Genomic DNA, 14264 nt, shown 5'->3' with positions numbered 1-14264 from the left:
TGATGGAATACACCTTTATTCGTCTCCTCCGTCGCCTCTAGAGTTTGGAAGCAGCATATAGCAACGATCTTCTCCAGCCTAGCTCTACCTAACAATGCTATCACCTTTCTAAGCGAGACTTAGGCCACTCAACCCCTGGAACACCGTGCAACTCATCACTACCAATCCCGTTGAAGTTCAATGGAAGCCTGCTCCCACCGATTGGATCACGATCAGCACTGATACGTAGTTCGTCCCAGAAACTCCCATGGTACTATTAGGGGTCTCATTCGTAATGCCAATGGAGATTGGCTTATCGACTTTCACAAACACATTGTAATTCTCAGCCTCTCCATGCAGAGCTTTAGAGTATCCTCGAAGTCCTCCACGTCGCTTGGAACCATGGCTTTGAAAGTGTCTAATACCAAACGGACTACTCTGAAGCTTATCAACTCATCTCCTCCGTCAATTCTCATGTTAACCCGATGACTCTTGTACGTGAAATCTCAAACATGGCATCTAGAGCTTGGATGGTGGACTACAACCTTATTCATCTAGAGCTTACTATTGATTCCATAGCCAAAATAGCTTCCAATTCGGATGGTACCCTGCATATTCTTTTGTCTCCTCTGTCGCACTTAGTTGATTGTCTCTATAGGGACTGTCATGCCCTCTTATTTAAGGCAATAACTTATTTGTATTGAGCTTTGGCCTCCTTACTAGTAATAAAAAATACTTTCATATGTCAATACTTATTGTGTTCATTAAAATTTAAGGTAAGATATAAATTGACCAAGTGATAAAAGGGAATATTAATCTTCCTAGAGATTATGGGTTTCATTATCTTTGCTTTCTTTTTGTGATGAAATGAACTAACCAAAACATTGGGAAAGATATTAAGATGACTACTAAAAAAAAGAATTTTTTTTATTAAACTAAGGTGATTACAAAGTAGTATATGTTCTAAATACTTTCCTATGTAAATACTTATTGTGTTCATTAAAATTTAAGGATGCTTGCTGCCGATTTATATGGGGTGATAAGGGTTTTATAGGCAAAAAGAAAAAAGTTGTAATCCAATCCCAACACTTCCCTTCTTTTTGCTCAATCAGGGAACAACGCTAGAATTTGATTGCTGTATTCCATCCCATAATATGTACAAATCACACAAGAATATGACAAAAACCTAATGATGCTATTGCCTACTGTTACACCATCAAATTATAACTTCATCAAAAGCACCAGTCCTTTGCAGCTCGTTTTTTATGCCCTCCTTTTTGTCTTCCAAATGATTCTAACAATGTTGGAGCTTTTGAGGGTTATAACTTTGTGTGCACCTTTTACGACTCTTCAAACCCATATTCCCCTTAGGATGGACTGAGTCCTCCCTACAAATTTCAAATTATCATATATTTAATTTTTTGTATTTTAGATTGATAATATGTTTCGCTTCCTAAAATTTTATTAATTCTCTCTTAAAATTTTAAAAATTCGCCCCCTAACATAAAATCTTACGACTGTCTCAGTTCCTTGCAACTTGTGCTCCACTAGATACATCCTAAAAAAAACTCTCCACCTGTGAAAATGCAGCACCAGTCAGTCCATTATCTCTGTACGTGAAAACACATAACACGACACATTCAATCCTTGTACAGCTGCAAAACTAGGTGTCAAAAAGCATCTATATCCTAAGGACACGGAGAAATATCACAAGCATGAGTAAACACAGCGACCTGTTCGGGACAATTACACCCATACACGAAATACCAAACAAATTCTCCCATCCAAGCAGAAAAACAAGAAAATGTATAAGGTTTGCTTCATATATAAGTCCAAATTCATATCCGCAACTAATCCCAATATTGCAACGGCACATAATTAGCATTAACTCTCGAATCAGTGCTAAAAAGAACCAGAGGATCCCGAGTACAAAATAGTCTAAAACTCATTTCTTCCCTAACTTGCATATGCATATCCCAAAATTGGTTGTTATCTGAAATGCTTGGATAAATTGGTCAAAACTCGGAAGTGTAACTTAAATTTCGGCAAACATTCTTTAAAATTATTTTCCCATTCGGAAGATTATATGCTTAAAAGTCATATTGTCAAGTAAAAGTACATCAATAAAAAACATTAAACGTAGTGTTATTACATATTTGCATGAAATGGCGAATGAGACTACAATGACATATGGCGAATAAGACTACAATGACATGATAATTAGATTCATCTTCGTTGATCTTGCTCTTTACAATGTTTAAAGTAAGTTCTTCATCATTATATAAGGTAAGGGAATTTTGGATTTGGCTTTTTTTTATATACAAAAAGGGGGATGAAGAACCTGTGAATTTCCTTGATTTTAAAAAGTAGGCTAATGCCCATAATTTTTTTATAGCATATTTCAGTTATGAAGGACTGAGAACAGCAAGCTCAAATGCATTCTAAGCTGGACCGTATGTGAGGCGAGACAGATCGTAAGCTACTCAAGCTTGACTTGGTCAAAGTTCGCTCAACACTCAATTTGAATGGACTAGACTTGAGTTCAAACTCATTTCGAGTTCTTAATGAACCAAAACGAGCTACTCGATATCTGACTCAAAAAACTCACAAGCAACTCCAAAAAAAAATTAAATTTAAATTTTTTTAAATTAAATGATTAATAATATTAACATTTATAGGTTGCTTTTATATAAAGAAAATACAATATAAGATTTGTATGTACTTAGGTTCATGTTTGAACTCGTGTTCGAACTTCAATCGAGCTAAGTCTAAGAATTTTTCGAGTTCAAGTTTTTACGAGCCTTAGTCGAGCTTCAATTTTTTATTTCGAGTTTGAGTCGTGCTAGACAATTTTAAGATCACAAGCTTTCAAGTTGAGTCGAGCTCAACAATACTCGAACTTGACTCGGGTCGCTAACACCCCTGTTCTAAGCTTCTAGAAATAGTGAATCCTAAACTAGCAAATGTAATAACTGAATAGCAATGAACAATAAGCAAAAGAGGAAACAATGAGATGACAGAACCAAATTCATCCCCAAAAATAATGATTCCAATTAGGTTTTAAATAAAAAAACTTCCATTTGACGGTATCAATTTTCATTCACCTACAGATCATGCTAGATTCTCATACAAAAAGTGATCTTGATGTACCGGTTTGGAAAATGTCAATGATAACTAAAAATAGTTCCTTCAAAACAAGGGTGTAGTTGAAAAAATCTATCATAAAGATTTCAAATCCCAACTCAAAATCTACACAAACTCACCCAAGAAAGGAAAACAATTAAAAGGATGGTTACTTACCAGGAAGAAACTCAATCTCTGAAAATGACTGAATCAGCAATATGCATCAAGGGTCTCAAACAATCAGGCGAGAACTTCCGAGCAAACAAGTAAGAACTTGAGTAATTCGACTTCCTTAACTCATAAATCAACTCGGGCGTTACTTCTTTCGGCTTATACATATATGGGTGACCTTTTACAGTTCCCGTCCAATTAACCCGAGTCAATGAATAGCCAGTCACTCCTTTAGGATCTTGCATTGATAACAAAGTCGGGAAATAATGCTCTTCAGGGTAACAATCGTCGGCTCGAAAACATGGCAACATAAATTTCCTCCAAAGCGTCCTATCTTTTAACACCAACAACACGTCTTTCCGAGTCAACACTAAAAACTGAGATCCAGCTCGGAACTCCTCAAAAGGCACTTCCGGCATCATCACGAAGTGCCCACGCACTACGTTCCGTTTCCAAAGTCTCGGTTCCTTAGAAATGATCTCGATGTAAGATTTGTGCTAGAGGACACCGTACTGAGTCAACCCGGGCGAGTCGGGATCAGATTTAGAGGTTAGATCGAAATTTTTGGAGGTGAAAAGGGAGCGGTGGATGTAATTGAAGGAATGAAGAGGGATGCAATACTGTGAGACGACGGCGAAGTAATCGTTGGCGGGATCGTCGAGTATTGCGTTTGCAAGGAGGCGTCGTGTGGCGGAGATAAGCGTCGCCGAAGCCCCGAAAGTGCGTTTGGCGTTTGGGATGAAGCAGTCGACGAAAACAGTTCCCGGCGGGGGTCGAGTTACGTTGACAGTGGGGTCGGTGTGGACGTAGATGTTGTAAAGTGAAGTATTAGCGTGTCGAAAGAAACGCTCCCAAAGGGGAGGAGATGGAGGTCGGTGTTGGTCAAGAAAAGGAAAGCGATTTTAGGGGAGGTGGCGCGGTGGAAGAGACGGAGGTCGTCCAGTTCATCGGAGGCGGAAATGAGGGGCAGGGGCTGAGGATTAAAAGTTGGGCCGAAGAGGAAGAAGAGGATCGGGATGAAAAACAGGATAGAAAATGAGAGAATTAAAGGGATTGAAAACATTGAAGAAACTTGGATTTAAGCTTTAAAGAAGATATAGCTGAAGTTGCAATTTTGATATTCAAGGGATTTTTTAGACTGAAAAAAACAGTAATTAAAAAACTTCAAGTTTTGGAGATTTTTCTGAAAATTTTAAAATCTATTTTCAATATAATGTAAAAATATAATAATATGTTGTAAGCGAAAATTTTATCAAGATTATAATTTTTTAGACTGTATATAATAACAAAATATATCAATTTCATTGATGCTATAATTAGAGAAATTAATATCTCTAAGTGGGTTGATGCTTTATCTGATGAGTGGAATCATGAGGCTAATTATAATTTCATTGATGGAGGTAGGATTTGGATAATGTGAAAGAAGAGATTATCATTTTCTGTAGTTGGTGGATCTGACCAAGCCCTTACTATTTCAGGTGATATTGTTGGCCACAAAGTTTTTATTACTGCAGTTTATGGCAGTAATAATAGTCAAACTAGGAGAGGTATGTGGGAATACTTGAGAAACTTGGAGAGTGATGTTGGCACTTTTCCTTGGGTAATTGGGGTGATTTCAATATTGTAGTTGAGGCCAATGAGAGTTTTGACTAGGGATGGCAAACGGGCGGGTCGGGTGCGGATACCTCCTCCCCCATCCCCATACCTACCTAATATTTTTCAATTCACCACCCTCCCACCACCCCATGATGGGTACAAATTTTCAAATCCACACCCGCCCACGCGGGTACATTTTCAAATCCATCCCCACATCGACTACCCACTAGCGACATACCCATCTAGACCCGCCTGACAGCAAACTAATGGGATGTTGGAGTTGGTTCCTAGACAGTTCGTGATGGGGTAGCAGCACATGCTTCAATTTGTCAGAGGAGTAGCTCAACGAATGTTATGGAGACAGATTGTAAGGAGCATGTAGTCGCAGAGCTGGATTGTTGTGTTGCTTTCGATGTTAATGCTCATAGTGCGCCTAATATGGGTTTTGAGCGGCTAAAGAACATGAAAACTGCTGCTTTTGATGTTAAAGCTTATAGTACGACTAATTTGTGTTTGGATGAGCAACATGCGCTAAAGAACATGGAAAGTGACGTGGTTAGTGGGATTATGGATTTAATCAAAGAACCAAATATTTCCCTAATTAAAGATCAGATTAAAGACAAAATATCCTTAATATTTGGATAAATTATATGTTATATATTATACAATATTAAAATGTATAAATTAGTATATAAAATTACACCTAAATTCATAACTGTCCAAAATTTAATAGATATTTAGCTGGGTGGGCGGATGCGGGGCGGGTAATGTCTCAAACCCATTACCCGCCCACCACCCACGACGGGTACCACTTTATAAATCCACACCCGCCCACTACCCTCTAAAATTATACCCATCCCCGCTCCAATTGGAGCGGATGCGGTGCGGAATCCACGAAACTGTACCCGTTTGCCATCCCTAGTTTTGACTGTGATTTGGGGTCATATTCTTCATCTGACATGGAAGAATTACAGGGTTGCATGAAGGACTTGGAGCTGCAAGATCACCCATTTATAGGACCTCTTTTCACTTGGTCTAACAAGTAAGAAGGCTCCTATTTGGCCAGGAAACTAGATAGGATTCTTATTAATCTCCAGTGGATGCTGGAATTTCCATTTTCCTTTGCTGAGTATAAGGCTCCTGGAGTATCAGATCATTGCTTGGGGATTATTTGGACTCAGAAAGAGGCTCAGATTCATAAACCAAAACCTTTTAAGTTTTTCAACTGTTGGACTGAAAGTGAGAATTTTCTGAGCAGTTTTAAAGCTTCCTGGTTGCAGCAGTGTGATGGTAATGCTATGCAGGTGTTGTTTTGCAAACTGAAAAGATTGAAGCCTATTTTGAAGGATTTGAATAGGACTCATTTCTCTGATATCTCTGCTAGAGTAGCTGCTAAAAGAGCTGAACTGGAACATTTTCAGCTTTCAAACCTTGGTGCTGCTAATCAAGCTAGGTTGGAGGAGGAGAAGAAATTACAGGTTGCTCTAGTTGATTTGGAAATGGCTGAACTAGACTTCTATAGACAGAGAGCTAAGGTTCACTAGTTACATGAAGGTGACTTGAGCACAAAGTTTTTTCATCAGAAAGTTAAGTCCCAAAAGAGTAAGAACACCATTAGAGTTCTTAAGAATGAGAATTGGCAATTACTAGAGAAATTTGATGATATGGCTGCTGAGTTAGTGGATTTTTACAGCAAACTTATAGGGGCTGCTGACCCCTTGGTTAAGAGTTGCCATCCTGAATGCTTAAAAGACATATTAAACCATTCCTTTCTTGTTGGTGCTGAGAGGATCCTAGAAGGTGAGATTTCAGACAAGGAAATCCGAGAGGCTTTGTTCAGACAAGGGAGGGATAAAAGCCCAGGCCCAGATGGGTACACCTCCTGGTTTTTTAAGGCAGTTTGGGAGATTGTAAATAAAGACTTCCTTAATGTTGTGAGGTTTTTCTTTCAGTCTACTTATCTTATTCCTACATTTAATGCTACTACTATTGTCCTAGTGCCTATGTCATTGAATGCAAGTATGTCCAAGGATTTTAGGCCTATTTCCTGTTGCTTTGTTGTGTATGAAACAATCACTAGAATCCTGGTCACTAAGCTTGCTCAGTTTTTCCCTAGAATGATTTCTGCTAGTCAATCTGCTTTTGTTAAGGGCAGAAGTATCACTGATAATATATTGCTAGCACAAGAAATAATTAGGGGTTATTCAAGGAAGAATCTCTCCCCTATGTGTGCAATCAAAGTTAATTTGCAGAAAGCATTTGACTCAATCAGTTGCGAATTCTTGTTGAATGTTCTTGATACTATGGGACTTCCAAAAAAAATTTGTGGCTAGATTAGAACCTGTGTGACAACTCCTAGGTATTCAATAGCTTTAAATGGCAGCTTAGTAGGTTACTTTAGAGGTGCAAGAGGTGTTAGGGAAAGGGACCCATTATCCCCTTACCTATTTGTGATAATCATGAATTTTCTTTCAAAAATACTTGATGTTGCTGCCAGGAATGGAATATTTAGATTCCATCCAAGGTGTAAGAGGATCTCTCTTACACATTTATGTTTTGCTGATGACTTGTTGATGTTTTGTCATGGATCTCAGGACTCTGTGTTTGGGGTGCTTAGCATCTTGGATAAATTCTATGATTTGTCTGGACTCAAGTTGAATGCCTTGAAGACTGAGATTTATACTTGTGGTATTTCTGGGGGTGTACTGGAGCAAATTAGAAATGCAACAGGCTTTAGAGTTGGCCAACTCCCTATTAGGTATTTGGGAGTACCTTTGGTGACCAGGAAGCTTTTTGGGACTGACTGTAAAGCATTGTTGGAAAAGATTAAGGGCAAGTTGAGACAATGGTCTAGTAGGAAGTTGAGCTTTGGGGGGGGGGGAGATTGCAGCTTATTAAAGCTGTTTTGTTTAATATCTTCTTCTACTGGAGTAGGCAGCTTATTCTGCCGAAGGGAGTCATATTGGACATTGAAAGACTGTGTATGAGGTTCTTTTGGAAGGGCAATGACTTCCTTGCTCGAGGTGCTAGAGTAAGTTGGAGTCAGATCTGCTCACCTAAATCAGAGGGAGGTTTGGGGCTTAGAAGCTTGGCTGGTTGGAACAAAACGTGTTGTCTGATGCTTATTAAAAATATTTTGGCTGGTGAAGGCTCTCTGTGGATAGCCTGGATCAAGGCTTACTGCTTGAAGCATGAAGATTATTGGAATGTTGTAACTAAGCCTCATTTCAGCTGGACCCTTAGGAAGCTTGTCAAAATGAGAGAGCATGCTGGATGTTTGTTTATTACTTCTGTTAACTGGTCTCAAACTAGGGGTGGTTAGATATGGGATAAAATTAGGGAAAGGAAGGACAAAGTGGAATGGCATCAACTTATATGGTTCCCTACACGTATCCCTAAGTTTTCTCTGATTACATGGATGGCTATACTCGATAGGTTGCAAACTAAGGAGCGATTAGCTCGTTTTGGAATGGTGACTGATGCTTGATGTGGGTTATGTGATGTTGATCTGGAATCGAGAAGTCATCTCTTCTCGGATTGTGCATACTCGAGGAGAGTCTGGGATGTTATCCTGCAAAGTTGTGGACTGCAGCAGCAAAGCCTGAGCTGGGGTGATCGAATGTGCTGGTTGAATAGAAACTTAAAAGACAAGTCTTTGCTAGTTCATATTCTTAAACTAGCATGGACAGGGCATATTTACTTCATTTGGGACGAGCGAAATCGAAATTTTTTTAGAGGATTGTCGCGTTCGTTTGTTGCCATTGTAAATGCTATTAAAGAGGCGGTTAGAATCAAATTGTACAGATACAATATAAATAGGTTGGATACTGTAAATAGTCAGCTATATACTGATTGGGGTCTTGTATAACTATTTTTTGTTTGGTTACTTGTAGCAGCTTGCTGCTTTCTTTAGATGAATACAAATGATTGATTATTCAAAAAAATATATATCAATTTCTCATAATATTTAATATTTTCGATTTTAAACTCTAAATCTCGTGATATAATTTTTCTATTGTAACTAAAAATACTAAAATATATATAATTTTTTAAGTTAAACATAATAGTATTCTAACCTTCGATTAAATTTTTGCATTTCATAATACGAGATTTGCATCATTAATTTATTAAATTTTAGTTTTTTATATGAGAGATTGTTACATGTCAATGCCAAGGAATGGTAACAACTTTCTTAATGCTTAAAATGGACAAATTTTCTATATTTAATTTATATTATTATTATTTAGTTGAAAAAGTTATATTAAAAATATTATTTTTCTTGCTTAATTCATGCTAAATTTAACTAAAATAAAATGGTTTGAAATTTTGATTAAATCTATATTGTTAGATTGGAAAAATATTAGTTGACTAAAGCATAAAAAACTGTGTGAAATAAAATAAATGAAATGATTTATTATACAATGTAATTTATTATCTTAAAAATATATTCATTTAGAGGGGTTACAAATCAAATCAAATTCTGGATTTAAGTTTAAACGTACACAAGTTAATATAATTAATTTGACGTTGAATGTATTACAGAAAAAAAGTAAATTTTATGTTTAGTATCTCAATTAGTACTTTTATTTTATTTGGCCACCTAATTATTTTTTGTTTCAAATTATATCTAATGATAAGTTTTGATTTAAGTTTGATCACTTACCGTTAAAAATTTAATAGTGGTGCCAACATGTCATAATAAGAAAATACCATGTCTATCATTGATTTTTTTTTTCAAAAAAGGCCACATCAGTGGTTCTATATTTTTTTAATGACGGGTAGTTAAAATAAAATCAAAATGTGATATTAGTTATGATTTAAAAATTAATAGTTGTGTGACTATAATGAAATAATGATAGTTGGGATATTAAATATATAATTTAATCTAAAATGAAAAATAATAATATGACTAAATTTATTAATTATATTAATTTTAATCTTCACGTCATCTATTATCACTTTTTCCAAAACTTGTTAATTTAAGTCATTATTCTATAATATTTGGTTATAGTTAAACGAATGAATGACAAGGTATTCTATAATAATTTGGATTCAGCAACACGAAGAAGGGCAAATCCGTCTTGCCATAAAAAAGGCAACTGAATGAACAAGAGTATCGAACTCAGCTCCACAAAATCCATGTATTTGCTATCCATGGCCACGCTCTGTTTTCCATCCCTCAATCTTCTATCCCCTTCCTTTTCTTCTTCTTCTTCTTCTTCTTCTTCTTCGACTAACCATTTCCTTCCTCAGGTAACCCTAACAAAGCACGAAATTCCTAAACTGTCCCGTACCATCAATTCTAAACGTAGGAAGCTTTTGTACCAACCCGCAAGGCTCTTCCTCCACCCTGTTTTGTTGTTCACCGACTTCGATAGGCCTTTAGACACCCAAACTTTCCTTTCCACCATCAGTGTTTTGGCTGCCATTGCTCTCTCCCTCTTTCTTGGCCTCAAGGTATTTCCCTCTTTTCATCTATCCTTCATCCTTTTTTTAATGCATTAATTTGATGGACTAAATTTTGTTTTCCCCCTCTTTTTGTGGTGGGTTTTCCAGGGTGATCCTGTCCCATGTGATCGCTGTGCTGGAAATGGTAAATCTTTTTCTTGTCCCTCTTGTTTTTTAAACAAATGTTTAAAAGAAACTATAGCTTTTTTTCTTCATGGTTTTGCCCTTGTTATCTGGGATTTAAATAGCGCTGACTTAATGGAATGACGATCATTATATAGCGCTAATGGTGTCATCCGAAATACAATCATGGATCTAAATAGCGGCTAAATAGTAGAATAGTGGTAGTTTTTAAAACCGTTGTTGCGAAAAATAGCGATGTTAAGCGGATTCACACCAATAGTAGATCACAATTTTAATTTAATGGGTAACAACCGATTGTGAAATACAATCATGGATCTAAATAGCGGCTAAATAGTAGAATAGTGGCAGTTTTTAAAACCGTTGTTGCGAAAAATAGCGGCGTTAAGCGGATTCACACCAATAGTAGATCACAATTTTAATTTAATGGGTAACGACCGATTGTGAAATGCAATCATGGATTTAAAGAGTGGTTCATTGTTCCGCTATTCTAATTTTTAAGATAAAAATCAGCTCATTCAAAAAAAATTATTACCGCTATATTTACAGTAGCATTTGTTATATTTGTAACCATGATAAACGTAATGTGACTAAAAACATGATTGCAACAACAATTTTAAATTCCTGCCTGCATTAACCATTGTGTCTGTAACCGCGTTAAATATGTCAACAACCGAAAATACGGCTGTAACCGCAATTTAAATTGCTTCTCGTTATATTGTTATTTTAACCAAAATTTGGCACCCTTTGGCCCTGCTTGCTTGATTAAATCAAGTTCCAATCCCCCATAGAATCCTTTTTATGATTGTAAAAGAACATGTGATTGAAATGCAACAAGTTGATAATAGTTTTCTTCTTTTGGCATGGATGTAGGAGGTACAAAATGTGTCTTTTGTACAGATGGTAAGATGAAGCAAGAAACAGGCTTGATCGATTGTAGGGTGTGTAAAGGTGCAGGTAAGATTCCTTAAAGTGGCATAACTCAGGCTTAGCACAATTGGTTCTTGGACACATTATTTTATGCCATGAATGTGAAGTTTGGAAGTTATATTAAAAATTTAGGTGGTGCGAGATTATAAAATTTCATTTGGTGCGAACAGGGTTTCAAATCATGGTCTAAAAATGTGATTTCGTTCGTGAAATCGTGGTTTCGTTGCCGTCCGAGTTACCTGCTACACCCGCAATAGAGCCATCGACGGCCACAATCACGGTAAACCCAAAATGAACGAAAACGTGACAGCGACCGTGATTTGAAACCCTGGGTGCAAAATTAGATCATCGGTAGAAAATACCATCATTTAAATATGTGGCATCCCAGTAGGTCTGACACTCGAATTCCAGCATTGCAATAATTCTATCCTCTAGCTATGGTAGCCTTTGTGCTCTTTCAATTCAGTGTGGGGAGTAATGTTTGGAAATTGATAACTTATGAAACCTTAAGCTGTTGGATTGAGCCTCGTCGGTGTTAACGCAATCGCTGGTATTGTTACAGGATTGATACTTTGCAAGAAATGTGGAGGTTCTGGATATTCAAGACGTATATGAGCTTCTGGTTCTGATTTCAGTGTTCAGCATATATTTTTGCATCTGTAAGGGCTAATTTACCAATTACCACTGCCTTATAATTCATTCATCCAATCACTTTTTTCTGTTCTCTTTTTGCCTCCTCCTGTGTATCAACTAAGCCTGCTCTCGTAAATATCTGACTCTGTAATTTTACTATCAAAAGTTGTAATTCTTTTGTGATTTTTTTGTTTCTTCTTAAAGTTATGTCCTAAATACCTTACTGGTTTTCTTTTGTTTCAATGTAAGAAGACAGCAACATTCAGAACCTCGAAGATACTGTTTTGAAAGCCAAAAAGATTTGCCAAACTCAATCCAGATCATAAACAGCAATAAAGGGGATTAGAACGCTCCCTAGCCAAAACTTTCTCTCTCTCATCACCTTCACTGACCGCTTTCACTTCTCCTTCCCTATCCTCTAGAGCCCATAAAAGCTTGCTGAGTACATGGATCTCCGACAGTGAATTGCGACCCAAAAGCCGCTTGTACGGACGAGTTAAAGAATCCAAGAAAAGTGGAAAATTATTATTTATTTTTCTCTGATTCATAAAGTTGCAATACATCGCTTTTTATAGCACTCAACTACTGAACAGTTGATCTAACAGACTAACAGTTGAACTAACAACCTAAAAACCCTAGGCTTAGTTCACCTACAAGATGATGCACGCTATGCACGTGAGCTTACACACCATGCACGTTATCTTTCAACACTCTCCCTCTTCTTCTTCTCCTTTCTTCAGCAAGAAAACATTTACCCTCTCACGAAACGTTGTAAAAGCTACTTTGGATAACGGTTTCGTTAGCCCATCTGCAACTTGATGAGCAGTAGGGACATAGCTAACACATAATTGATTTCCATCAATTTTTCCCTCATAAAATGAACATCTAAGTCCACATGATTGGGCTGAGCATGATGAACTGGATTTGCACTCAACGCAATTGCACTGGTATTGTCGCACCAGATGATGGGCTGCTCATGTCGAACCACTCCAAGATTGGTCAACAGCGCATCAACCCAAGCAACTTCTGCAGCAGCATCAACTAAGCTACGATATTCTGCTTCCATGGTTGACCTTGAAACAACCTTATGCTTCTTTGCATTCCACGACACCATATTATCACCAACCATCACACAATGGCCTAACATGGACCTTCGATCATCAACACAACCACCCTAATTAGCATCAGCAAACGCCACTACATGCAGCGTCGCCTTAGATGGCGAAAAAACCAACCCATACTCCACTGTTCTAGCTAGGTATCACAAGATTCATTTGGCAGCCAACAAATGACACTCACGTGGCTCATGCATGAATTGAGCTACCTTGCTCACACTGTAGACAATATCTGGTCTCGTGTGGAAGATATACAACAACGCTCCGACCATGCTTCGAAATTCTCGAGCATTTCCTAGCAGTTTTCTATCATCACGACTGAGCTTGTTATAGTCTTTCTTAATATTATTTTTCCCTAAAATCCTTATTTCATTTTTCTTAAAGGCCATTTTTTCTACTTTCACGAGGACATATAAATTTCCTTTCTCAAGATCATTTTCTCTTCTCATGAGGACAAACTCAAAAAGTTATTTTTATTAAAATAAAAATAAAAATCAAATTAAATACATGAAATAAACTTCATCTTGACATCTATAAAAACATCCAAGATAGTCATTCATAAATACATCATTTTTATAGATCTTTCAGGAAAGAAATGATTGATGACAACTAGATATCCTCAACGCGAAGGAGCAGTGTCATCTAGATAACCAGACTTCCTCAACACAAAGGAACAATGTTATCTCCAAATACGGCTAGACGTCCTCAACACGAAGTAACAATGTCGTCCACCGACCATATCTCCTCAACGCGAATGAGCAGTGTCATCCAGATAACCAGACTTTCACAACATGAAGGAACAATGTTATCTTTAAATACGGCTAGTCATCCTCAACATGAAGGAACAATGTCGTTCGCAGATTTGACATCCTAAAGTAACGATCAGGTCTTCTAAAGGCAACTAGATCTCCTCAACATGCAGGTGCAGATTGTCTGTCACCTTTGAGATTATTTATCTCGAAATAAAATTTTGTCTCGTTTAAGACAGTTTCTCTTGAAACATAAACCTTTGTGATTTTTCTGTAACACCCCCAACCCGTACCCGACCCAGATACGAATTCGAGGTGTCACATTGACTTTTCAACGCTTTTACTTTTTGAAAATCAGTTTAAAATTTGAATTTTTGCT

General features: G+C 37.2%; 1 protein-coding gene and 1 pseudogene across 2 annotated transcripts; one reads left to right on the top strand and one right to left on the bottom strand.

The window, feature by feature from the left end:
• Positions 1 to 989: 989 nt before the first annotated feature.
• LOC120115234 lies at positions 990 to 4342 on the bottom strand (annotated as a pseudogene).
• A 5590-nt stretch (positions 4343 to 9932) lies between these two features.
• On the top strand, positions 9933 to 12120 carry LOC120115237 (protein SPA, chloroplastic-like). Of its 2 annotated transcripts, XM_039135995.1 has the most exons (5): positions 9933 to 10059; positions 10090 to 10326; positions 10426 to 10462; positions 11332 to 11415; positions 11951 to 12120. In XM_039135995.1, exons 1-5 carry the CDS (start codon positions 9973 to 9975, stop codon positions 12001 to 12003), a joined length of 498 nt encoding a protein of 165 aa, XP_038991926.1. In that variant the 5' UTR covers positions 9933 to 9972; the 3' UTR covers positions 12004 to 12120. The 2 variants fall into 2 exon arrangements, with proteins under 2 accessions (XP_038991926.1, XP_038991925.1); XM_039135994.1 differs by having other exon boundaries at positions 9954 to 10326.
• The last annotated feature ends 2144 nt before the right edge of the window (positions 12121 to 14264 follow it).

Source organism: Hibiscus syriacus, unplaced genomic scaffold, assembly GCF_006381635.1.
Source record: "Hibiscus syriacus cultivar Baekdansim isolate YM2019G1 unplaced genomic scaffold, ASM638163v2 tig00110260_pilon, whole genome shotgun sequence".
Lineage (NCBI taxonomy): Eukaryota > Viridiplantae > Streptophyta > Magnoliopsida > Malvales > Malvaceae > Hibiscus > Hibiscus syriacus.
This window is presented reverse-complemented; position numbering and strand designations above follow the sequence as displayed.